General features: G+C 34.5%; 2 protein-coding genes and 1 non-coding gene across 12 annotated transcripts in view; all 3 read right to left on the bottom strand.

The window, feature by feature from the left end:
* Window positions 1–23,957, bottom strand: part of LOC108846082 (uncharacterized) — a 35,098-nt gene that overhangs the window by 8,726 nt on the left and 2,415 nt on the right. For 2 of the 6 annotated variants that reach the window (XM_057006161.1, XM_057006162.1), the window contains exons 1-3: window positions 15,942–16,241; window positions 15,486–15,820; window positions 15,294–15,384 (exon numbers count right to left, since the gene is read on the bottom strand). Coding sequence is in view for 3 of the 6 variants with exons in the window: in XM_057006158.1 (XP_056862138.1) it covers window positions 14,582–14,591 (10 nt within the window). In the remaining 3 variants the exon portion in view is untranslated. Of the gene's footprint in view, window positions 1–14,369; window positions 14,673–14,777; window positions 14,905–15,293; window positions 15,441–15,485; window positions 15,821–15,941; window positions 16,733–16,808; window positions 16,927–23,957 lie in introns of those variants that run through there. The other 4 variants (XM_057006158.1, XR_008943817.1, XM_057006159.1 and 1 more) reach the window with 4 other exon arrangements.
* On the bottom strand, window positions 3,604–9,219 carry LOC108834401 (uncharacterized). Of its 5 annotated transcripts, none has more exons than XM_057006157.1 (7): window positions 9,032–9,218; window positions 8,787–8,921; window positions 8,273–8,546; window positions 8,093–8,183; window positions 7,687–7,976; window positions 7,515–7,597; window positions 3,604–4,297 (listed from the first exon to the last, which is right to left on the bottom strand). In XM_057006157.1, the coding sequence occupies exons 2-5, from the start codon at window positions 8,817–8,819 to the stop codon at window positions 7,835–7,837; spliced, it is 540 nt and encodes a 179-aa protein (XP_056862137.1). In that variant the 5' UTR covers window positions 8,820–8,921; window positions 9,032–9,218; the 3' UTR covers window positions 3,604–4,297; window positions 7,515–7,597; window positions 7,687–7,834. The 5 variants fall into 5 exon arrangements, with proteins under 5 accessions (XP_056862137.1, XP_056862136.1, XP_056862134.1 ...); XM_057006156.1 differs by having other exon boundaries at window positions 9,052–9,217; XM_057006154.1 differs by having other exon boundaries at window positions 7,511–7,597; window positions 8,787–9,219.
* Window positions 19,190–19,296, bottom strand: LOC130510222 (small nucleolar RNA R71). Its single transcript, XR_008943904.1, has one exon. It is a non-coding gene; the product is annotated as a small nucleolar RNA R71 (small nucleolar RNA).

The following is a 23,957-nucleotide window of genomic DNA, read 5'->3' as shown; positions in this document are numbered from 1 at the left end:
CCTGAGATTGATGCAACATCGTATCGAAGCACCATAGGGTGTTTAAGGTATCTTCTTCATACTCGACCGGACTTGGCATTCTCGGTCGGTGTATTGAGTAGATATATGCAAAGTCCAAGAGAGAGCCATGGACAAACTGTGAAGCATCTGTTGTGATATATAAAGGACACCACTGAGTATGGTCTCTTCTTCAAACGCGATGGAACATCGGAGATTACAGGTTACAGTGACAACAGCCATAACATATCAATACTATTAAAAGAGAAGGAGTTTTGAAAAATCTACTTATGCAAGTTGTTTTGGACTCTTTTATTTTTTTATTTTTTAGTCTTACCTTATATTTATTTCCTTATATTTAGCTAACTATACTACTTTATATTTAGCTAACATACGACACTCAATGATTCTCTTTATTAATCGTACTTTAGTAGGTCAATTTTTATATACAACTCCTTTATACTAGAATATGTATAAATTCAGTATACAAAAATATCACATTCTCTAAACGGTGTCTCATGAATTAATATACTATAGATATGCTATCTAAATCTAATAAGTTTATTAAAATTAATATATTTTCGAAACTTATTTGAAAACTAGAATATATCATACATTATATTATACTATCTATCTTATTAAAACAGAAACATTGTAATGGACCTAACTATTATTTTGTAAGATTTTAAATTAAATGCACACTCTCTTATATAGGTATACTAGGATCAGCCCGCCCTACGGGCGGGATGTTAATTCAAAAATAATTGAAATAGTTAGAGTAAATATTTAATATAATTTTTTTACTAACTTAAAATATAAATATTAGTTTAATTCTGTATTTGTTTTTATTTTTTGAAGTCTAAATAAACTCTACTATCTTAATAATTAGATACTAGATCTTAACCCGCCCGACTGGGCGGGTCTTTTTTATGATATATAAAATTATGAAAAACATAAGGTTAGGGGGTACAACTTCTACTACTTATAGTTTACTGTCGTAAATAATATTAGAGGCTGATCTGCGTATCTGTGTGGATATTAGGCGGATCTTTTTTTATGATATATATATATATATATATAATATATATATATATATAAACATTTCAGAACTTTAAATTAATTGAACGAAATTGTATTGCTTTTGTTTATTTTTTAAACTTTGTATTTCCTAATTGTATTATGTAATGACGTACTTCCTTGAAATATTGGGAGCAAAAGGAAAAATATATTGAATGTGTCTGACAGCTTATTTATACAGAACTCAAAATAGTTTTAAATCTTACCATGCGTATTAAATGTGTATTTATTTAGTTTCAAATATTTGAGAAATATAAAATTATAAGGAAATGAAAAAAAAAAAAACATATTTGGTTACCACGGTCTCTCCTAAAAAAAAATCAACTTGTATTGATGCGCAATTGGTTGATATTGTCCAAAAACAGCCAAAACTTTAAAAGTGTCGATAGTCTTCCACTCTCCAACTGGTAAACCACATTGCATATGATAAATCTGATTTCTTTGGCACGCAGTTGCAATCTTTACACCCTATAAAACAGAAAAAGAAACAGATTTATAAAACAGTAGAATAGAAAAAAACTTATAAAACCTTAAATAAACGAAAAGTACAGATTAACTCGAGTTTTTCTATATTTTTCTTTTTATAGTTAATATATTATTATATAATAATGTTAATTCATTTATTAATCCGCGGTACACTCGCAATTGATCCACGGTTTATCAGATGACTCGGTGATTTGGAAAGTCATTCAGTTCAATGTCCAGATCAGGTTTAAAACATTGATGAAAATATAACGTGATTTGACTGCAATTGATTTTTTAGTATGAAATCTCACTATAGATATTTATATACTTAAAATATAATAGAGAAAGAAAAAAATCTTAGGACTTTATTTGAAGTATACTCCTTAATCAAGGGTAGTTATTGTCAAAGAAACAAATGTGAAAAATATGTTAAAGATATCACATGTAGATATTTGAGTAGTTTAGATTATGGGGCAAATATATTGAAATAATATATAGGAATTGTAATAATTGAGAAAATATCTTTTATGATTATAGGGATTTAAATGGTAATGATAATAAAATAAAAAATAATTCAGTTTGAAAATATATTATTTGTTGACGAAAAAAAGATTTTACTTGTTGAAAAGATTTAATTTTTTATGTAGAAAAACAATTTTCAGAACTAAATAACGAAATGTTTATATTTTAAAATATTAAAGTGTAGAAAATATACCAAGAAAATCTGGAAAGAATAAATTACATATATACCTTCACATCTATCTTATTAAAGTAGATTTTTTTTTATTAAAGTAGAATTTTGATTGACAAATAATTCTTTTCTCGAGAATAGCTTCCAGCATAATTTTGATTTACAAATTTTGTTATAAATATTAAAATATTACATAAAAAAATTATATATTTTGAAATCATTATATAACTGAGTTTTGATATAACAAATCTCACTATTGATATTTATATATTAAAATTTAAAATTGAAAAATAAATTGTAGGTTCCAACAGGTTTTGATTTGAAAATCCCCTGGTGATATAATAATATTAAATATATTTTGATTTAAAAATATTTAAATACTAAAAAAGTTATATTAGACAGAAAAATTATATCGTGAGTTGTTTGATCAAAGGTCAACACTGATCCTATATTAGTTGTCGACGTTAAACTATTTCCTATAAATTGGTTTTTTAGTTACTATGATATTTATTAATAGTTAGTTTTTGAACGAATGATGCAATAATACATTTCCACATAAGGAATGTTAATATAGATTAAGGCAATTATTAGTTCCTACATTTATTGAGACTGATTAATTTCTATAATCACTGAGTATTGTTACCATTTAAATTGTTTTTGAATTATAGATAAATCATGATAAAATCTCGGTAGGTTGATTAATAGTATTGATTAATATGTTATTCAAGTTTCCAATCAATAATTTTTTTTATTCTTATCCTTGTCACCAAACAAAAGCTTAAAGTATTTCTACTTTAATAAGATAGACTAGATTTTGACCCGTGCGACCGCACGGGTATTTATTTTATGTTTTAAATTTTTTTTTGTATTAAATGATATATTTATAATATTTGATCATAAATTTAGATCGAAAACTAATTTTTTGCAGTTATAAAAAAAATTAAAATTTTAATAGAATATTCTTATATAAATTCAATTATCATAATTAAAATAGTATAGGTGTGGATCATAATGCTTTCGAATTCCAAATATTTGTTAAGAAAATAATCACACTCGGTATTTAATTTTAAATTTTAATCTGTGTGTGTACTAAATGTTATATTTGTAAATCATATTTTAATAATTTTGTGTTTAACGTAAAATGTATCACCGACACTGGAGATCACTTAAACAAATCTAAAATATATAGCAAACAAAGTTTTTGAATGATAAGTATGATGCATTAGTTATAAAATTTGTAAGAAAAAGAATAATTTTTAGACTTTTAACAAATTTGTGACATATAAAAATTAAGATTAAAATTTGTAAGAAAATGAAATGTAATATAATATATATTTGATCTAACTGCTAATTTATTATAAATGGTATTACGTGTTCAATAATTTTCAGATTGGATTTTGACAATTAGTTTTATAATTACTGTAGACTGATGAGAAAGTCAATGGAGAATATTTTTTCGAAAATAAATAAGGTGATTATGTTTCTATATCTCGTAGTAGGGATGGGAGTTCGGATGTCCATTCGGGTTTGATTCAGGTCTCTTTGGGTTTTAGGTTTTCAGGGTAAAAGGTCTTAGCTTTATTCGGGTATTTATAATTTCGGTTCATGTTCTGATTCAGATAACTCATTTAAATTGTTTAAAAAATTAAAATTATTAAAATATAAAGTAAAATATATATATAAAAAATTGAATAATGTATGCCAAAAACTTAAACTTAATATAAAAATTGGTTTGGTTCGAATATTAAAAGATAGTGATGGCACAATAATTTTTCTACCATACCATATGCGATTTTTATTATCATTAAATGTGTTAAATTTAGAATTAGAAAATGTATTTATTAAACTGAAAAGACAGCAATTAATAAAACTATAAATAATTTCGAAATTGATTTAATAGAGAAATAAAACTATAAAAATCAACTTGTATTGATGCGCAATTGGTTGATATTGTCCAAAAACAGCCAAAACTTTAAAAGTGTCGATAGTCTTCCACTCTCCAACTGGTAAACCACATTGCATATGATAAATCTGATTTCTTTGGCACGCAGTTGCAATCTTTACACCCTATAAAACAGAAAAAGAAACAGATTTATAAAACAGTAGAATAGAAAAAAACTTATAAAACCTTAAATAAACGAAAAGTACAGATTAACTCGAGTTTTTCTATATTTTTCTTTTTATAGTTAATATATTATTATATAATAATGTTAATTCATTTATTAATCCGCGGTACACTCGCAATTGATCCACGGTTTATCAGATGACTCGGTGATTTGGAAAGTCATTCAGTTCAATGTCCAGATCAGGTTTAAAAACATTGATGAAAATATAACGTGATTTGACTGCAATTGATTTTTTAGTATGAAATCTCACTATAGATATTTATATACTTAAAATATAATAGAGAAAGAAAAAAATCTTAGGACTTTATTTGAAGTATACTCCTTAATCAAGGGTAGTTATTGTCAAAGAAACAAATGTGAAAAATATGTTAAAGATATCACATGTAGATATTTGAGTAGTTCAGATTATGGGGCAAATATATTGAAATAATATATAGGAATTGTAATAATTGAGAAAATATCTTTTATGATTATAGGGATTTAAATGGTAATGATAATAAAATAAAAAATAATTCAGTTTGAAATATATTATTTGTTGACGAAAAAAGATTTTACTTGTTGAAAAGATTTAATTTTTTATGTAGAAAAACAATTTTCAGAACTAAATAACGAAATGTTTATATTTTAAAATATTAAAGTGTAGAAAATATACCAAGAAAATCTGGAAAGAATAAATTACATATATACCTTCACATCTATCTTATTAAAGTAGATTTTTTTTTATTAAAGTAGAATTTTGATTGACAAATAATTCTTTTCTCGAGAATAGCTTCCAGCATAATTTTGATTTACAAATTTTGTTATAAATATTAAAATATTACATAAAAAATTATATATTTTGAAATCATTATATAACTGAGTTTTGATATAACAAATCTCACTATTGATATTTATATATTAAAATTTAAAATTGAAAAATAAATTGTAGGTTCCAACAGGTTTTGATTTGAAAATCCCCTGGTGATATAATAATATTAAATATATTTTGATTTAAAAATATTTAAATACTAAAAAAGTTATATTAGACAGAAAAATTATATCGTGAGTTGTTTGATCAAAGGTCAACACTGATCCTATATTAGTTGTCGACGTTAAACTATTTCCTATAAATTGGTTTTTTAGTTACTATGATATTTATTAATAGTTAGTTTTTGAACGAATGATGCAATAATACATTTCCACATAAGGAATGTTAATATAGATTAAGGCAATTATTAGTTCCTACATTTATTGAGACTGATTAATTTCTATAATCACTGAGTATTGTTACCATTTAAATTGTTTTTTGAATTATAGATAAATCATGATAAAATCTCGGTAGGTTGATTAATAGTATTGATTAATATGTTATTCAAGTTTCCAATCAATAATTTTTTTTATTCTTATCCTTGTCACCAAACAAAAGCTTAAAGTACTTCTACTTTAATAAGATAGACTAGATTTTGACCCGTGCGACCGCACGGGTATTTATTTTATGTTTTAAATTTTTTTTTGTATTAAATGATATATTTATAATATTTGATCATAAATTTAGATCGAAAACTAATTTTTTGCAGTTATAAAAAAAATTAAAATTTTAATAGAATATTCTTATATAAATTCAATTATCATAATTAAAATAGTATAGGTGTGGATCATAATGCTTTCGAATTCCAAATATTTGTTAAGAAAATAATCACACTCGGTATTTAATTTTAAATTTTAATCTGTGTGTGTACTAAATGTTATATTTGTAAATCATATTTTAATAATTTTGTGTTTAACGTAAAATGTATCACCGACACTGGAGATCACTTAAACAAATCTAAAATATATAGCGAACAAAGTTTTTGAATGATAAGTATGATGCATTAGTTATAAAATTTGTAAGAAAAAGAATAATTTTAGACTTTTAACAAATTTGTGACATATAAAAATTAAGATTAAAATTTGTAAGAAAATGAAATGTAATATAATATATATTTGATCTAACCGCTAATTTATTATAAATGGTATTACGTGTTCAATAATTTTCAGATTGGATTTTGACAATTAGTTTTATAATTACTGTAGACTGATGAGAAATTCAATGGAGAATATTTTTTCGAAAATAAATAAGGTGATTATGTTTCTATATCTCGTAGTAGGGATGGGAGTTCGGATGTCCATTCGGGTTTGATTCAGGTCTCTTTGGGTTTTAGGTTTTCAGGGTAAAAGGTCTTAGCTTTATTCGGGTATTTATAATTTCGGTTCATGTTCTGATTCAGATAACTCATTTAAATTGTTTAAAAAATTAAAATTATTAAAATATAAAGTAAAATATATATATAAAAAATTGAATAATGTATGCCAAAAACTTAAACTTAATATAAAAATTGGTTTGGTTCGAATATTAAAAGATAGTGATGGCACAATAATTTTTCTACCATACCATATGCGATTTTTATTATCATTAAATGTGTTAAATTTAGAATTAGAAAATGTATTTATTAAACTGAAAAGACAGCAATTAATAAAACTATAAATAATTTCGAAATTGATTTAATAGAGAAAGAAAGTTAAATTTATATTTGGACAACACATTAACTCAACTGAAAAAGACAAACATTAAAATAGGTAACTTAATTTATATTAGGACATCACATTAATTCAACTGAAAAAGACAAGCATTAAAATAGGTAGCTTATTTAATTTTCAGTGGCATAGTAATGTAAATAACTTTGAAAACTTAGGGGCAATTTATATGGGTACTTCTCTTTTAATAATATAGATGTGTTCTTTACTTCGGGTGATTCTACATTAAATTTAGAAACTTCTAAATTCCCATTGAATTTATTTGTTGACATTTAAATATTTATAATATAATATAAATGATTACAAAGAGATACGGAAGATATATTTGCATTATATATATATTGTTTATAAAATATACCATATAAAACTAAACTAATTTTTTTTTGTAAACTAAAAACTAAACTAATTATTTAGAGTTTGAATTTAATAGGTGCATTGTATTTTTAATAACAATTATAGTTTACTGGAAAATTTATACTATTTGAATTTTTATTAATTATTGATCTTCCCATTTTGCGTCTAGCTAAGGAATAAACAAATCTTGAGATATAGATTCATGTCGAGAAGAAATTACTTCTGATACCATATGATATCCACTAACCTACCGAGGTTGGTTGTGGTGACTTTGTAGATCGAATGAGCATTCGGGCTTGTCTAGATGAATGCGGGTCATTGTCTGGATGATCACCTGATGGAAATGTATGTTCAGTAATGTTAATAATAGTGATGAACTCATCAACAATTTCTTTGTTAAAAATAAAGAAAAGCCAGACGAACCGGAACTCGAGACTCTCGAGGCATCGTGAACGTTTGGTGTGGGACTCACTGGAACCAGAACATGGAACTCTTCTAGGTATTTTGTTATCCATGAATCAGAGTAGGTTTCACAAAACTAAACGGTGCTTGAGTGCAAAGGGGCTGATCACTAAAATAAGAGCCATTGTTGATTTGTATCTCTACCTCCAACCAGTTTCGGGTTGACCTTCGGATCAACACGCATTGACTCTAGTTGCATATGGAGAGCAACAGCCTGAGAGTCAATTAGGCTTAGGGTGACAGTGTCATCACTGCACAAATCCAAAATAGCACATCTATTAAAATACTTGAAGACAGGGCAAAACAAAAAATAATATGGCAACTACACACCATATTCAAATGAGCTACAGATATATCAATCTAATACCTGTCCAGCCTGATTGTCACCATCACACGATTCTTTGCTTCAGGAGGATCAGTTACGGTACTCCTCACCCCAAGGATCTCCCCTATGATGTCTACATAAAGCCCACCAGATAATTAAATCCATGTACACAGTCACACAACATGAACTAACAGTGTGTAAAAAACAAAAAAAAAACCTTACCTGGTAAGTGACTGTTCGTGTTTGCCAGCCCATGCAACTCCGACTGGTTACGGAACCGGAAACCTTCAGTGGGTAAAGGTGAAACTGGGTCAGACAACTCCTTAAAGGAGGTTGTTTCGCTGAACCGGATGAGGAGAGAAGAATCCGTAAGCCGGAAGTTCTGCGCACACCAAGCGACGTCAAAACCGGATATCGAAAACATTGTCCCGGCAATGAGTTGTTCCTGGTATCGTGGGAGACGATTAGAGCTTATGCTTGCCTGCATGATAGTGCCCTGAATATGTAGAAAGAATCATCAGAAATAAACCAACACACACAAAGCCATCATAACTAATTCCAGTTCTACGGCCAGTTTAACATAAACACAACCCCCATCAATAAAATAAATAATTAGTCAATCGAGACAAACGTTCAACAGGACACAACGAAGGACAAAAAAAAAACAATAAATCTGAAGTTTGCAACACTCAATCAACCAACCAATAGTTAAACAGATCGGATGGAATTAACTTACATTGACGTCCACCAAAAGAAGGTCAGCCCACATGAGCTCGCCACCACGTTTCACGTTTCTTGCTTCCCAGAACCGGAGCAGTCGCGCCTCAACGACGGCGGAGCACCGGCCGGATTTCAAATCCGAGAAGAAAACCTTCGTCATAGCCATTAGCAGGGAAGAGGATAAAGATTGTGAATTAGCGATGATAGGTATCAGCGAGATTAAGAGGTAGAGAAGAAAAAACAAAAGAGAGGGATACAGACCCTTTATAGCACAAACCAACCTATGATCAACGCAACCGAAGAGACCGCATTAGAGGCATGAATTTAAGACGCTCGAAGTAATTACGATGCGCAAGCAACAGATCCGTTACAGTGTCCGTTTCTTCACGATCGGCGCCGACGAAGACAGGGAGGACGAAGGCGATAGATTAGGGTTATCGTGTTCTATGGTTCCAGATGGGCCAGATTAAGGGACAAAACTGAATATGAGACAGGGCCCATCACACATCACGCTGAGAAGCCCACAGACGAAATGTTTAAATGAAATGTACGCGTGGCAGCCTGTGAGATCTCTAATTTCTTAGGTGGATGCTGATGTGTCAGCAGGAGGGATCCAACCTTCTTATATAGATATATATAGATGATATCCACATGAATTCATTAATAGACTGAGACTTTCTTTTATTTTGTTGGTTTAGGAAATAAATGGTCCAACGCTAATTAAAAGATTTGAAATATATTCATGTTCATAATCATACGATTAGCAACTTCATCTTTTCTTTATTTAAGTTAGTGCATAGTTGCATACGATTATTGTTTAAAATTGTCCTTGGGTTCTACATAACATATTATGTACAGATATATGTACAGATTCTATTTACCTCTATATTACGTAATGTGTAATTTTATTAAAATTGAATTTAATACCACCAAACCTTTAGAATACATATAAACATTTCTTTGAGAATATATCTTCTCTATTAAAAGAGAAGTATTATTTTTATCTACTATAAAATAGTCATACTAAATCCATATATTCAATTATATTTTTTGATTATTTAAATTAGTTTATTTAATATATGACATTTCTAAAAAAATCAAAATAATTATAAGGATACTAATAACAAATATATTTTAACTGTAAATTTAATTTTAGTTTTAGTAAAATAAAATATGTTAAGAAATAATCTAAAAAAATATTTTAAAATATCAAATAATTTTTAAATAATGCATTGATTAATTTCATAATTATGATTATAATTTTATTATAAAAATAATTTTAATTAGAATTTTATTATAAACAAAAAAAAATAAAATAAAACCAAATTTTATTATATCAGTCTACTGTAAATGTTCATTATACCTTTTTCTACATAAATATATAAATACCAAAATTTTAACAAATGTTTGACTAATTATTTATATTAGTTTAATATCTTAATAAAATTGAAATTATGTGTATATGCACGGGTCTGAATAATAATGTTAACTAGACATATAATATAAATATAACTATTTAAAACTAAAAATATATAACACTAAAAATATTAAATTTATTTATAAAACCTTTTTAATAGATTAACAAGATGACCCATAATTCTATATTTACAATTATGGGTGATTTCGCTAATAAGATATATTAGGAAATTGCCTTAGAGAATATTTGTGTAGTATATATTCGACGCATATGATTATTTACATAACAGATATAGATATCTCGAATTTTACTTTCAAATAAAAATTTTATGGAAAAACACATTCACCAAGTCATTACAATTATACATAATATCTCGGTAACCATATACTGTGATTTGGTATTTATTATAAATTACTTAATTGGTTTAGTTAATATATCGGTGGTACATTATTGTTACACTAAAATTAAACCATAAATACTGATCTACTATATCATCTTTACACACCCACTATCACTTCCAAAAAAATAATAATAATAAAACTAAGCACTTTTTGTTTATATATCAGACACATATAATATATTAGACATCAGCATATAATAAAATCCACCGAGTAATTATGTAATAATTGTTTTTAAATAATTAACTTTATAGCAGCTTTATAGCAGACATGAGCAAAGCATACGATAGAGAGGAATGGAATTTTATAGCAGCTTTAATGATAAAGATGGGCTTCAATGAAAGACTGGTTGACCTTATTATGTGTTGTGTCACGTCGGTCTCATATCAAGTTCTTGTCAATGGACAACCAAGAGGGCGAATTTTTCCAAAGAGAGGCTTGAGACAAGGAGACCCGCTCTCTCCGTTTTTGTTCATCTTATGTACAGAGGCGTTGATATCGCTATTGAAAGGAGCGGAAGCATAAAAGAAGATTGAAGGGCTCCGGGTTGCGAGGGCGAGCCCGAGGATATCCCACCTCCTCTTTGCGGATGACAGTCTTTTCTTCTGCAAGGCAGATACAAGCCAATGCAAGGAGATTTTGGACACTCTAGACATATATGGGAAGGCAGCAGGACAAAGACTGAATGCATCAAAATCTTCGATGTTTTTTTGGAAATAAAGTGCCAGTTTCTCGAAGACAAGATATAAAAAAAATCCTAGGCTTTTCTTCAGAAGGAGGCATGGGAATGTATCTTGGATTACCCGAACAAATATGCGGCTCGAAGATGAAAGTTTTCTCATTTGTACAAGATCGGCTAAATGGACGAGTTAACACTTGGTCATCGAGACTCCTATCCAAAGGAGGAAAAGAAGTCCAGATCAAATATGTGGCCCAAGCGGTCCCGACATATGTGATGTCATGTTATTTGCTCCCACAAGGCATTACGGATAAACTAAAGAGTACAACTTCTAATTTCTGGTGGAGTTCGAATCAAAATAGCAGGGGTATGCATTGGATAGCATGGGATAAGATCTGTACCCCGAAGGATTTTGGAGGACTAGGTTTTCGGGATTTCCATGATTTCAATATAGCGCTCCTTGCAAAACAACTATGGAGGCTAATACATTACCCAAACTCTCTTCTTGCACGCGTATTGAAGGGAAGATACTACAACCACACTTCTCCCTTAGAAGATTGGAAGACATACTCACCATCATATGGATGGCGTAGTATTACGGCAGCAAGACCTCTCCTCAAATTAGGCTTACGAAGAACGATTGGTACAGGTCGAGAGACGAGGGTATGGAGTGAACCGTGGGTCCCAGACACAGTGGCCCGACCACCTAGACCTGCAGATTACATCGTCTATAAATTACCCCAACTTCTTGTTCATTCCTTTATTAGGAATGATACCAAGGAGTAGGATATACAACTATTACGGGATTTCTTTCATCCAGAGGATATCCCTCTAATTCTTGGACTGAAACTTTCTCCGTCTTTTGCTCCCGACGGATATGTTTGGAACCACACAAAATAAGGAGTATATTCAGTTAAGACTGGTTATAACCTACTTGCCTCGACCAAGACGAACCTGACACACGATATGGTTCTAGAACCGAGCATCACGAGCCTCCAAAGCCATGTGTGGAAGACAAAGGCACCGACCAAGATGAAACACTTTTTGTGGCAGGCTATCTCGGGGTGTGTGGCAACAGCAGAGAGCCTCACTAATAGACACCTGGGCACCGATAGGAGTTGTCCTAGATGTGCTACCCCAGTGGAGTCAATTAATCATCTCCTTTTTGAATGCCCTCTAGCCCTACAGGTTTGGGCTTTATCGGACTATCCGTCCCCTCCGGGTTACTTCCCGAGTACATCTATATACCAAAACATGAGTTTTCTGTTTTGGAAGAGAAAAGAGGTGGCTCCATTGAGACCACAATTCGATACTTTCCCATGGATCTGTTGGTACATTTGGAAAGCGAGAAATGACAAGCTCTTTAATGGGAAAGTTATATCTCCGATGGATACCCTTCAACATGCAACTTTAGAAGCAGAGTATTGGAGGAAGGCTAACGAGAAAGAGGATACAGATGAGGACCAAGAGGAACCATCCTCTTCGGAGGTGGAGACAGTGCCCCCTTGGATACCCCGAACCCCTACCTGCCAAATCGATGCGTCATGGACCGATAATGGCATGGTAAGTGGAATAGGGTGGAGTCTTAAGGATCAAATGGGCTATGAATCCTTCGGGCTACGGGCTTGTACAAGGAGACTCTCAGCGCTTCATGCTGAGATGGAAGGGTTACTCTGGGCAACCTCATGTTTGAGAGACATGGGGATCACATCGATACGAATCGAGACGGACTGCTCGGATTTAGTGGATATGACCACAAATCCAATGGATTGGCCAACGTTTGCGACAGAGATCGAGATCTTCTGGAGACTTCAAGAGAATTTCGAGGATGTGAGGATGTCTCATATTCCTCGTATCTGGAATACCCGAGCTGATGCCTTAGCAAAGGACGCAAGGACTCGAGGCCATATCTTTTCCCACATAGATCAGACCCGGGCAGACGGAGATACTCTACGGAGAATCGACCGATTGACCACCACTTGATCGAGATTAGATGGGTAGCTGACAAAAAAAATTAACTTTATAATGTACAAAAAAATAAAATAAAAAGTTTTCATAACAATAAAAAAACATATCTTATGCTTCCAAAAAATGAAAACCCGCCCGACCGGGCGGGTCATGATCTAGTATCATCTTACATTTCAAATTTCCAAATAGTTACAAAATCAACTCTAACAGAAAACAACTAGCAAATCATAATCATCTGTTAAAAACAAAATATTTTAATTTTACAATAAATTAATTTTTATAAAAAATAGTTTATAACAAAAAAGTTATAAAAAATAAGTCTGAAAACTGTTAAACTTTGCAACTCTATACTATTAAATTAGTCAAAATCTGCAAGGTAAATCTTAAGTCTCACATGTTCAATAAATTTAGTTTTTCTAAATGCACACAAACAATAAATTGAGAGAATTGGATATTCAGGTCTTCAAATCAGGTGTGGATCGGTTCTTTTCGAGTCTGGATTCTTCGAATTCTAAACATTTGGACATAATTAGGTTTTTTTTTTTGTTTGTGTTCATGACGTTTTTTTGGTTCAAGTAAGGATGAGTTTATAATTCAAATACCTATATTTTTGGATAAATAATGGATATACACTGGTTTGGATATTTAGTACCCGAAAAAATACCCAAAAGTCAAAAACATATCCAAACACGAAAAACACCCAAAAATCCAAACAAACACCCAAAAATATTTAGACAAATATCCAAAAACCTAATTTTTTACCTAAAATCTGACCTAAAGACTACAAATTTTTTGCCGAGTACCCAATTTTTTTTTTAAAATTAGAATTTCACCTGAAATCTAAAACTATAATCGAAAACATGAACCAAAACTTAAAAAGTATATGCAATACCGAAAACCTATCCAAAATACTAAAATATACCTAATTTGCACAAAAATCCGTGTACTTTTGGTACACGATCGCATTTTGGGTAGGACCCGGCCTCAAACACAGATCCGCGGGTCCAAAAAAATATAATATGTACTTCTTGGTAGACCCATACCCAAATCGTACCTATATTTTTAGGTCGACTTTTGTGTGGTTTCTGGGTCGGTTAAATTGTCCAAGTGATAAGAGAGAGTTACATAAGAATGTACATGAAATCTTAAATAAACTAATTCTTAGATTTATATTTTAAACAAATTTCTTTTTCGATATAATAAGATTTTATAACATAATAATATACAAGAATTCTAAAATATTTATTAAGAAACTTTGATTACAATCCAAAGAAAACCCGCGCTTCCAAGCACGGGTCAAAATCTAGTATGTTGATTATGGAAGAAGCACGAAAGAGTTTATGTTCTACCTTGGAACATCACCGATCACATGGATATCGTCTAAGCAACCCACTGTAGAACTCTCTTCATGTGAGGCGGAGTACATGGCTGCTACAGAAGCTGCAAAACAAGCAATATGATGAAAGGAGTTAATGGTCGAGATTATGAACAAAGAAGACAAAAAGGTCGTGTTGAAGATTGACAATAATCAGCTATTGCTCTCACCAAGAACCCGGTGTTTCATGGGAGAAACAAACACATACTCCCGAAGTACCACTTCATTCGGGAATGTTTGGAGTTCGACTTCATTGAGGTTAGACATGTACCCGGAGTGGAGCAGAAGGAAAACATACTCACAAAACTATTGGAAAGAATCAAGTTCAACGAAATGCGCAAGTTCATCGGAGTTCAAGAGATCAACAAGCATGTTTTCAAGTTGGAATTAAGGGGATAATGCTAGATAGTCCAATTACCTTGAGGAGCAATTTAACTCATTAAAGTGAAGTTTAATGGGTAGAGGAAAAAGGAACATATCGAGCTTAGGAATGTTTTCATATTATTATTAGGAAAAGATGTAGCTTCGTCCTATATATAGAGTTCTCATGGAGAGATGTAATATCACGTGAAACACATTGATTTAGTTTTGAGACAATTTCTAAATCTAATAAGAAGAGTTAGTTCTTATATCTTTTGTGTTCTTGCAACTTTAGAATCCAGTCGATTTCCTAACTAAAGTGTTACCTGATCCGAAGTTCAGGCTTTTCCCTGAACTGGTGAACCTGTTCTGAAGAAGAAGCGGCTTCGGTAACGATGTGTCTCCGTTGTTGGTTACCTCGCAAAACAAAAGAAACAGTGAAGTTAGATAACATCAAAACACAGAAGTTATTTATTGTTTTTTAAACCAACTTGAAGAACAAGGAATGAATTCGTTACCCGAGTATTGGAAGCGAGGTGGAGATCTCTGTAGGTGCATGAACAGTTTCAGGTGGAGTATTTTCGGGTTTCCTGAAAACAAAGAAAGATCAGATTAAGAAAAGGTTTCTACAATCAACATCAGTACATCAGGAAATGTTATGTGTTCATCGGAAAGAGTAAGGTCAGGGAAGAGTTATCTGGGTTCCGTGATTTGAAAAGGTTGAAGCTTTTGATGTCAGATGGTTGATCCAGAGGCAGTCTGGTTCAGATCGGGCTCATGCAGATTCATTGAAGAATCGTCGGTTCAGTTTCCGAGTCATTCAAAGTTTTCTGATCAGAAATTGTGACTGAGTCTTCCGGGATATGCATAGACAAACATAGAAAGATTAGTCTGTGAGTGATCCGATAAGTTTCTTTACTTCATTCTGCAAAGTAAAAGAAATGGAAAAAGACAATAAGAGATACAAAGAGTACCTTGGCATTTGTAAGGGTTCTCAGGAGTCAGAGGAGCGAAGAGAAGCTCAGGAAATCGTCGGAACAGCTCCGATAAATGATGGAGGCGACAAATCGTCTTAAAGAGAAAGGGGAGAGAATGGAGGCTAGGGTTTCGAAGAGAGAGAGAGAGATAGAGAGAGAGAGAGAGAGAGAGAGAGAGAGAGAGAGAGAGAGAGAGAGAGAGAGAGAGAGAGAATTTCGGTGTTATCTCTGAAAGGTTGAGATTGTGGGTTTAGTTCAGCCTAACACCGAATGGGCTTCGTGTTCCACGGCCTAGTTCGTCTGAAACCTGCAAGAAAGAAAGAAAGCCCAAGTCTCAGCCCAAAGTCTCTCCAAGTCTGCGTGATAAATGAAATGATGAGTTTCAGAAGTTGATAGTGGAAGAGTTTGTTATAAAAAAAACTCGTGAGCTGTCATCATCATCACGTTGAACAAGAGAGAGAAACAATTCAGAGAAACAGAGAGAGAAGAGAGAAGGCAATCAACTTAGCTTGAGTCGTGAAGGTGAGGATCGACGGAGTTGCGAAAGTGGTAAACGGTTAGTCATACCTTCCCGGCGATGACTTTCAGATCTCACAGAGGATATGATCAGCAAGCGGTGATCCCCTGTAATCTCTTTCACATTCTTCATTGTTTTGATCTTGTAACCTTGAGTATATTGATAGTGATCAGTTGAGAGATTTTGATTCCCTCCCAAGTGAGTAGCTTAGCGAACATCGAGTGAACAAATCTCTTGTGTTGCTGATTTGCGTTTGATACCGATCTTAAACCTGAAACAAACAACAATCGAAGTCAATCACTCATAAGTAAAGATAAAACCTAAGGAATTCGATATAAACTCCACACCTTGTTTCAGCTTTTACTTTGAGGAATTAACGAAATCAAGACGAGGAATGTTTCAGTTATCCTTTGGGATTAACAGATCCTTGTTTAACGTAGCTTCCACTATTTGGTATGCAGCAGCCTAATGATGACATAGCAAAAAAAATGACTTGTTTTCGAGGTTTTAGAAAATGGGAGAATTTGCTGTCTAACCAAATATTAAAGTGAACTTAAGTATCCAACATTGATTTTAACATAATAAAGAAACTAACATTTAATACCTATTTGGGCCGGTTATTGATGTCTTGCATATTTGCATTGTTTTAACCATTCATTCATAAGCATTTTCATCATATAGATTATGATTTAGACATGTTTAGGTTGCATTTGGCATACATATGTCTCTATCAGGTATTGGAACACCACATGGAGTTCTTGGAGACATTTGGAAGCAATGTGATAAAAAAGGAGGTGAAAGATGAGCACGGATGGAGGCCTTAGAGAAATCTTCTGTTGCTAAGATTTTGTGGAGACACAGGAAATTGAGTTAGCTTTCTAATGGAAGTGGTTTCAAGTCATTTGGAGATGTAATGAAGGAGTTATGATCAATTTACTAGAGGCATATCCATCCTGGTCGAGAACCGCAGAGTGACCTTCCGGAGCGACTCCCCAAGGTCGCTCCCAACCAGAGCGACCAACCAGAGCGACCCACCTAAGTAGCTCGCGTTTTCATCGCCCGGAGACACAAAAATGGAGGCTGGAGCGACCTCTCAGAGCGACCCCCCAAGGTCGCTCCAGCCCCTTTTGCTACACGATTTTATGATTTTTCAAGGACCTTTTTGCAATTTCTTATGCACGTTTTTACTCTGAAAAACCTAATGTTTAAGGATGTTGTGGCCACCTTTTGGCAGATTATCTTTGATCTATTGAAGAACACAAACTCTCTGAAGAAAAAGATTTCTTTTTGGCTTGATTTGTGATTGTTCTTGTGATTTCTCTTCTATTTCTCTATATGATTCATCTGAAATCCATCATGGGTTTAAGAGGAATCATGGGGATTAGTGAGTAATCACCTTTTGAATTCATGGGTTAGGGAGATTAAGGGTGATTAGGCTAGTTCTAGGATGTTTTAGTGTAGATCATTCTTGTTCCTTGCTAGTAGAGTATTCATAATGCATCATTTGAGTAGGCCACTCAAAGGGTGATCTCTAGGCATTTCCCACCCAAAAGGTGTTTGATGAAATGCCTGAGTCAACTCTCCTAGGCTTTTAGTGTACTTTGCCAAAGAGATTTGTTGTTAAAGATGCTAAGATAGCTAATAGACTTGTTAGTAATGATTGCTTGCATGTTATTCAACCAAAGACATTTGATGTTTGAGACATGTTAGCAAATGAGCATTCATCTAGACATAGAGCTTGCTTAGAATTGTGTCTAGGCTTAAGGTTAATAGTTTGATTGATTCATTTGTCATCCTTTGTTCGAAACCTGATCACCCAAGGTCTAAATCCCTAAACCCATGAGTTCTCCTTTCCAATAGATTAAAAGTATCATTTTTATTGCTTTGCTTTAGCTTTAATCATTAGTATAGAAATCATCAAATCACTGATTGCACTTAGATTAGGCAAATACTTGCACTCTCTCTGTATTTGAATCCCTCAGAATTGGTTCGACAACTTACTACCACTATACTATCATTTGACTTAGGAGCCTCAAAACTCCTAACATCAAATTGGCGCCGTTGCCAAATTCTGAGTTTGATTTGAACATTTAGATTTAGTCATTTGCTTGAGACTAAGTCATTTTTATTTTTGTAAGTTACTGATTCTCTTCTTCACCTCTTTGTGATTTTCAGGTGTATGAACTTGAGGAGCAAGGGTACATCAAACCTTGTTCCAAGAGCCGCAGACATCAGAGCTTTAGAGAGAGAGTGTGCTAGAAAAAGAAGAGAAGAAGAGCAACAAGCTCAACTGCAGCCACTGGAAGCTGCAATGGAAGAACAACAAAATCCTCAGAACCCCAATGGACCTCAACAGCGACCAGCTCGCCCCATTGGCACTTATGACCGCCCCAACATCCATGGTCCTAGACTTGGAATCCGAGCACCAGCTGTGGCTGCTAACAACTTTGAGATCAAGTCGGGACTGCTAAACTGCATAGAGAACAACAAGTATCATGGTCTGGCTGTGGAGGACCCATTTGATCACTTGGATAAGTTTGACAGCTACTGTGGTATGTCAAAGACTAATGGTGTGTCAGAGGATGCCTTAAAGCTCAAGCTATTCCCTTTCTCTTTGGGGGATAAGGCACGTCAGTGGGAGAAGTCTCTACCAAGTGACTCCATCACCACTTGGGAAGATTGCAAAAGGGCATTCTTGGAGAAGTTCTTCTCTACCTCAAGAACTGCTAAGTTGAGGAATGAGATCTCCAGCTTCCAACAGAAGAACTTGGAAGGATTCAGTGAAGCTTGGGAGAGATTCAATGGTTACCAAGCTCAGTGCCCACACCATGGATTCTCTAAGGAGAGCTTGCTGAGCACATTCTACAGAGGTGCTCTTCTAAGTACAGAGCCAGACTGGATACAGCTAGCAATGGGTTCTTTTTGGGGAGAACAGAGGAAGAGGCAGAGGCTCTAGTTGACAACATGGTTAAGAGTGATGCAGTCTACAGTGGAGACCATGACAGAAGCAGCAGAGGTGAGGACAATCAAACGAGGAATGAGATAAAGGCTCTTCAGGAGAAGATTGACAAACTCATTGCTGATAAGGCCACACAAGCGCAGGTGAACTTTGTTGGCAACCCAAGCCAGGAGATACCTCCTACTGTCAATGAGGTTGAGGGTTTGGAAGGGCAAGAAGAATTGTGTTTCATCAACAGTAATGGTAGCTGGTACAAGAAGGAACCCAACTTTCAGTACAACAACTACCAACAGAAGCCCTATTCAAACAACCAGCAGAGTGGTTTTCAGCCTCGAAACAACCAGCAGAGCAACTATCAGCCTCAGCAAAACTCCTCTCCTAACTCCTCTGCCCCTCAACAGAGCAGCACTGATGCCTTACTAAAACAGATCTTGGAGTCTCAGACTAGAAGTGAGAAGCATGTGGGCTATGAACTGAAGAACCTTCACTCCAAGATTGATGGGAGCTACAATGAGCTCAACAACAAATTCACCCACCTCGCTTCTTCTGTCAAGCATTTGGAGAATCAGTTTGCTTCCATGAGCTCCCACCAGAACCGCCAGCAAGGATCTCTACCTGGAAAGTCAGATCAAAACCCCAAGGAAGCAAAAGCTGTCACACTTAGGAGTGGTAAGCAGTTGACTCCTGTAACCTTCACCAAGGATGCTGAGAAACAAGGTGAGGAGGTGGCCATCAACCTAGATGATGAAGTGGTCATTGTTGATGAGAAGACAGATGCTGAGATCTTGGAGAAGATTGTGAAAGCCAAGGGTAAAGGAAAGGTTGGAGAAGAGAAGAAAACAACAAAAGATGGTGAATCTGCTGCTCCAGCAACTGAGAGCTCTCCTGTCCCCCCTCCCTATGAACCAAAGCTTCCATTCCCTGGTAGATTCAAGAAGCAGCTGCTACAGAAGTACAAGGCTTTGTTTGAGAAGCAGATGAGTGAAGCTCAGGTTACAATGCCCATCATTGATGCTTTCATGCTGATTCCTCAATACAGCAAACTCCTGAAAGATGTTGTAGCTGCTAAGAAGAAGGAGATGGAGGGCATGATGGTTCTGAGTCATGAGTGCAATGCCATCATTCAGAGGCTTGATGCTCCAGAGAAGCTAGAGGATCCAGGATGCTTCACACTCCCTTGTGCTCTTGGACCTATGGTATTTGAGAAATGCCTCTGCGATTTAGGAGCTAGTGTCAGCTTGATGCCTTTGTCTGTGGCAAAGAAGCTTGGATTCACTCAATACAAGAAGTGTAGGCTCTCTCTGGTGTTGGCTGATCGATCAGTGAAGTACCCTGTGGGCATCCTAGAGAACCTCCCTGTGAAGATTGGAAGGTATGAGATACCTACAGATTTTGTGGTGCTTGAAATGGGTGAGGAGGCTCAAGACCCATTGATTCTTGGAAGGCCATTCTTAGCTACAGCAGGAGCTATTGTGAATGTGAAGGAAGGGAAGATTGACCTCCATTTGGGTAAGGAGAACATCCTCCACTTTGACATCAAGGAGAAAATGAGGAACCCCACTGTATTTGGACAAGCCTTCACCATTGAAGAGATGAATCCTCCTCCTGCTGATGATCACTTTGATGAGCTACCACCTGAGGAAGATGGGGTGTCAACTCCACTTTCTGCACCTATTCCAGCCTGATCCAAAGGAGGCAAAGTCAAGCTAGAGACTTAAAACAAGCTCACTTGGGAGGAAGTCCCATGAGTATCCTTGTATATATTGCATTAGTATTTGCATTATCATTTTATTGCATAAAACAATGGGAGAGTGAAGTTGTGTGCAGGGATTGAGCAGAAAGTCGGACACTAGAGCGATCTCATCGCAGCGACACCTCTAGGTCGCTCCACCTAGGAGCGACATGTCCAGAGCGAGATGCCGAGGTCGCTCGAGTCACACGCGAGTGGAAACACAGAAACTGACCGTGGAGCGAGGTCTCCGCAGCGACGTCACGAGGTCGCTCCAGCTGGGAGCGACCTGCCGCAGCGACCCTTCCACATCGCTCCCGTCTCAGGTAACTGGAAACCTCCCTTCTCCCAGTTTTTCTTTACATTTTAGAATTCCATTGGGTACCTCACTCACACAGAGACTGTGTGATTTAAGTGTGGGGGAGGTACCAAGTATTTGATCATGTTTGTTTTCATGATTTTGAGTCTCATGCATTGCATATTACATCCTTATTTGCATAAATAAAAAAAAATAAAAAAAAAATTTAAAAACACAAAAAGAATCATTTAGTTGCATCATTTGCATTTTTAGGATTGAGTCTAGAAGCATATAGGTTGCATTCATGCATTAGGGGGATTTCAACCTTGTAAAGAGCTCATGCTAAGTACTGAATTTGTTGACCTTTGTAATCATGGCAAGTAGCTTGAGCACCCTTTAGAAAGCTTGTAAACTTCGCGCCTTGAATGCTCCTCTTGAAACTCATTTGACTGTTGATACTCTCTCTTTGAAGCAAGCTCCTGTTTTAATGTCTCTTGCATATGGTCCCTTGTGTACTAAGTCATGGATATACACACTTGAGTTGTCCCATCTGTTTTACCAATCTTTTTGACAAACTCAAGTGGTACTCCACTCCCAAAACCCATACCTCCTTTTTAAACCATCATTATTTGTTGAGTGAGGCCTCTTTGGAAAGCTTTGCATGTGCATAATGTTGAGAGTATTGGGAACGACAATGCTTAGTCTCCATTCTTGCTAGATTAGTCACTCTATTGTCTAGCTATAGGAAGGGGGTGAGTGTTGTGATTGTGATTTGGGAATATGAAAGGTTTGACTCTTTGTGCTTAAATGATTAGTCTTTATGGGATAAGTGGAGAAGTATCTAGCTCTTATTGTGAAAAGTCTTGGCCCCCAAATATAAAAAAAATAAAAAAAAAAAAAAAAAAAAAGAAAAAAAAAGAGAATAAAAAAGGGGCTAGCAAAGTTGTTAGGAGCTGAGATTTGTTTTAAAATTGTGAAAATCCCTTATTGATTTCAAAAAGAAAGAGTCTGATGTGAAGAATGTTCTTGGGATCTTTTGGTGAGAGATGTGAGTTGGGTTTGACATTGAGGAATAATTGAATATCTTGTGTGTTTGGGAAAGGGTAGAACAATGGAGATTGAGCATTGTATGCATGAGTTGATCCCTTTCTTAGATATATTATGTGTAATGTCAAAGCTACTTTGTTTTGAGAGTAAACCACCTTAAAAGATCATTTTGAACCTCTGATTTCACTTGCATTAAGGCTTTTGTCTTACCAAACCAAATGACTTGGACCAGTTGACCATGTGTGAGATGTCTATTGAGTTGCTTCATAAATGTTAGAGAGATGTGGATTTGTGGTTTGTGGATGCATGATTAATGAGTGTAGAGATCAAAGGAGCTGGGATAGGCTTAGAGAAGTTAGAGATGGATAAAATCTTTGCTCTTGCTATTTGGTATGATTATGCAAGGTTGTTAGGTTGAGAACTAAGAAGAGTTTCTTTTGGTTATGAGTCCCCACCTTCAAACCTCTTCTCCTTGGTTCTTGAAAGTTTACTTGTGGACAAGTAAAGGACTAGTGTGGGGGAGTTGATGTCTTGCATATTTGCATTGTTTTAACCATTCATTCATAAGCATTTTCATCATATAGATTAGGATTTAGACATGTTTAGGTTGCATTTGGCATACATATGTCTCTATCAGGTATTGGAACACCACATGGAGTTCTTGGAGACATTTGGAAGCAATGTGATAAAAAAGGAGGTGAAAGATGAGCACGGATGGAGGCCTTAGAGAAATCTTCTGTTGCTAAGATTTTGTGGAGACACAGGAAATTGAGTTAGCTTTCTAATGGAAGTGGTTTCAAGTCATTTGGAGATGTAATGAAGGAGTTATGATCAATTTACTAGAGGCATATCCATCCTGGTCGAGAACCGCAGAGTGACCTTCCGGAGCGACCCCCCAAGGTCGCTCCCAACCAGAGCGACCAACCAGAGCGACCCACCTAAGTAGCTCGCGTTTTCATCGCCCGGAGACACAAAAATGGAGGCTGGAGCGACCTCTCAGAGCGACCCCCCAAGGTCGCTCCAGCCCCTTTTGCTACACGATTTTATGATTTTTCAAGGACCTTTTTGCAATTTCTTATGCACGTTTTTACTCTGAAAAACCTAATGTTTAAGGATGTTGTGGCCACCTTTTGGCAGATTATCTTTGATCTATTGAAGAACACAAACTCTCTGAAGAAAAAGATTTCTTTTTGGCTTGATTTGTGATTGTTCTTGTGATTTCTCTTCTATTTCTCTATATGATTCATCTGAAATCCATCATGGGTTTAAGAGGAATCATGGGGATTAGTGAGTAATCACCTTTTGAATTCATGGGTTAGGGAGATTAAGGGTGATTAGGCTAGTTCTAGGATGTTTTAGTGTAGATCATTCTTGTTCCTTGCTAGTAGAGTATTCATAATGCATCATTTGAGTAGGCCACTCAAAGGGTGATCTCTAGGCATTTCCCACCCAAAAGGTGTTTG

The sequence above is a fragment of the Raphanus sativus genome, chromosome 3, assembly GCF_000801105.2.
Source record: "Raphanus sativus cultivar WK10039 chromosome 3, ASM80110v3, whole genome shotgun sequence".
NCBI classification, from domain to species: domain Eukaryota; kingdom Viridiplantae; phylum Streptophyta; class Magnoliopsida; order Brassicales; family Brassicaceae; genus Raphanus; species Raphanus sativus.
The sequence above is the reverse complement of the archived record's forward strand: the minus strand, read 5'-3'. Positions and strand labels throughout refer to the sequence as shown.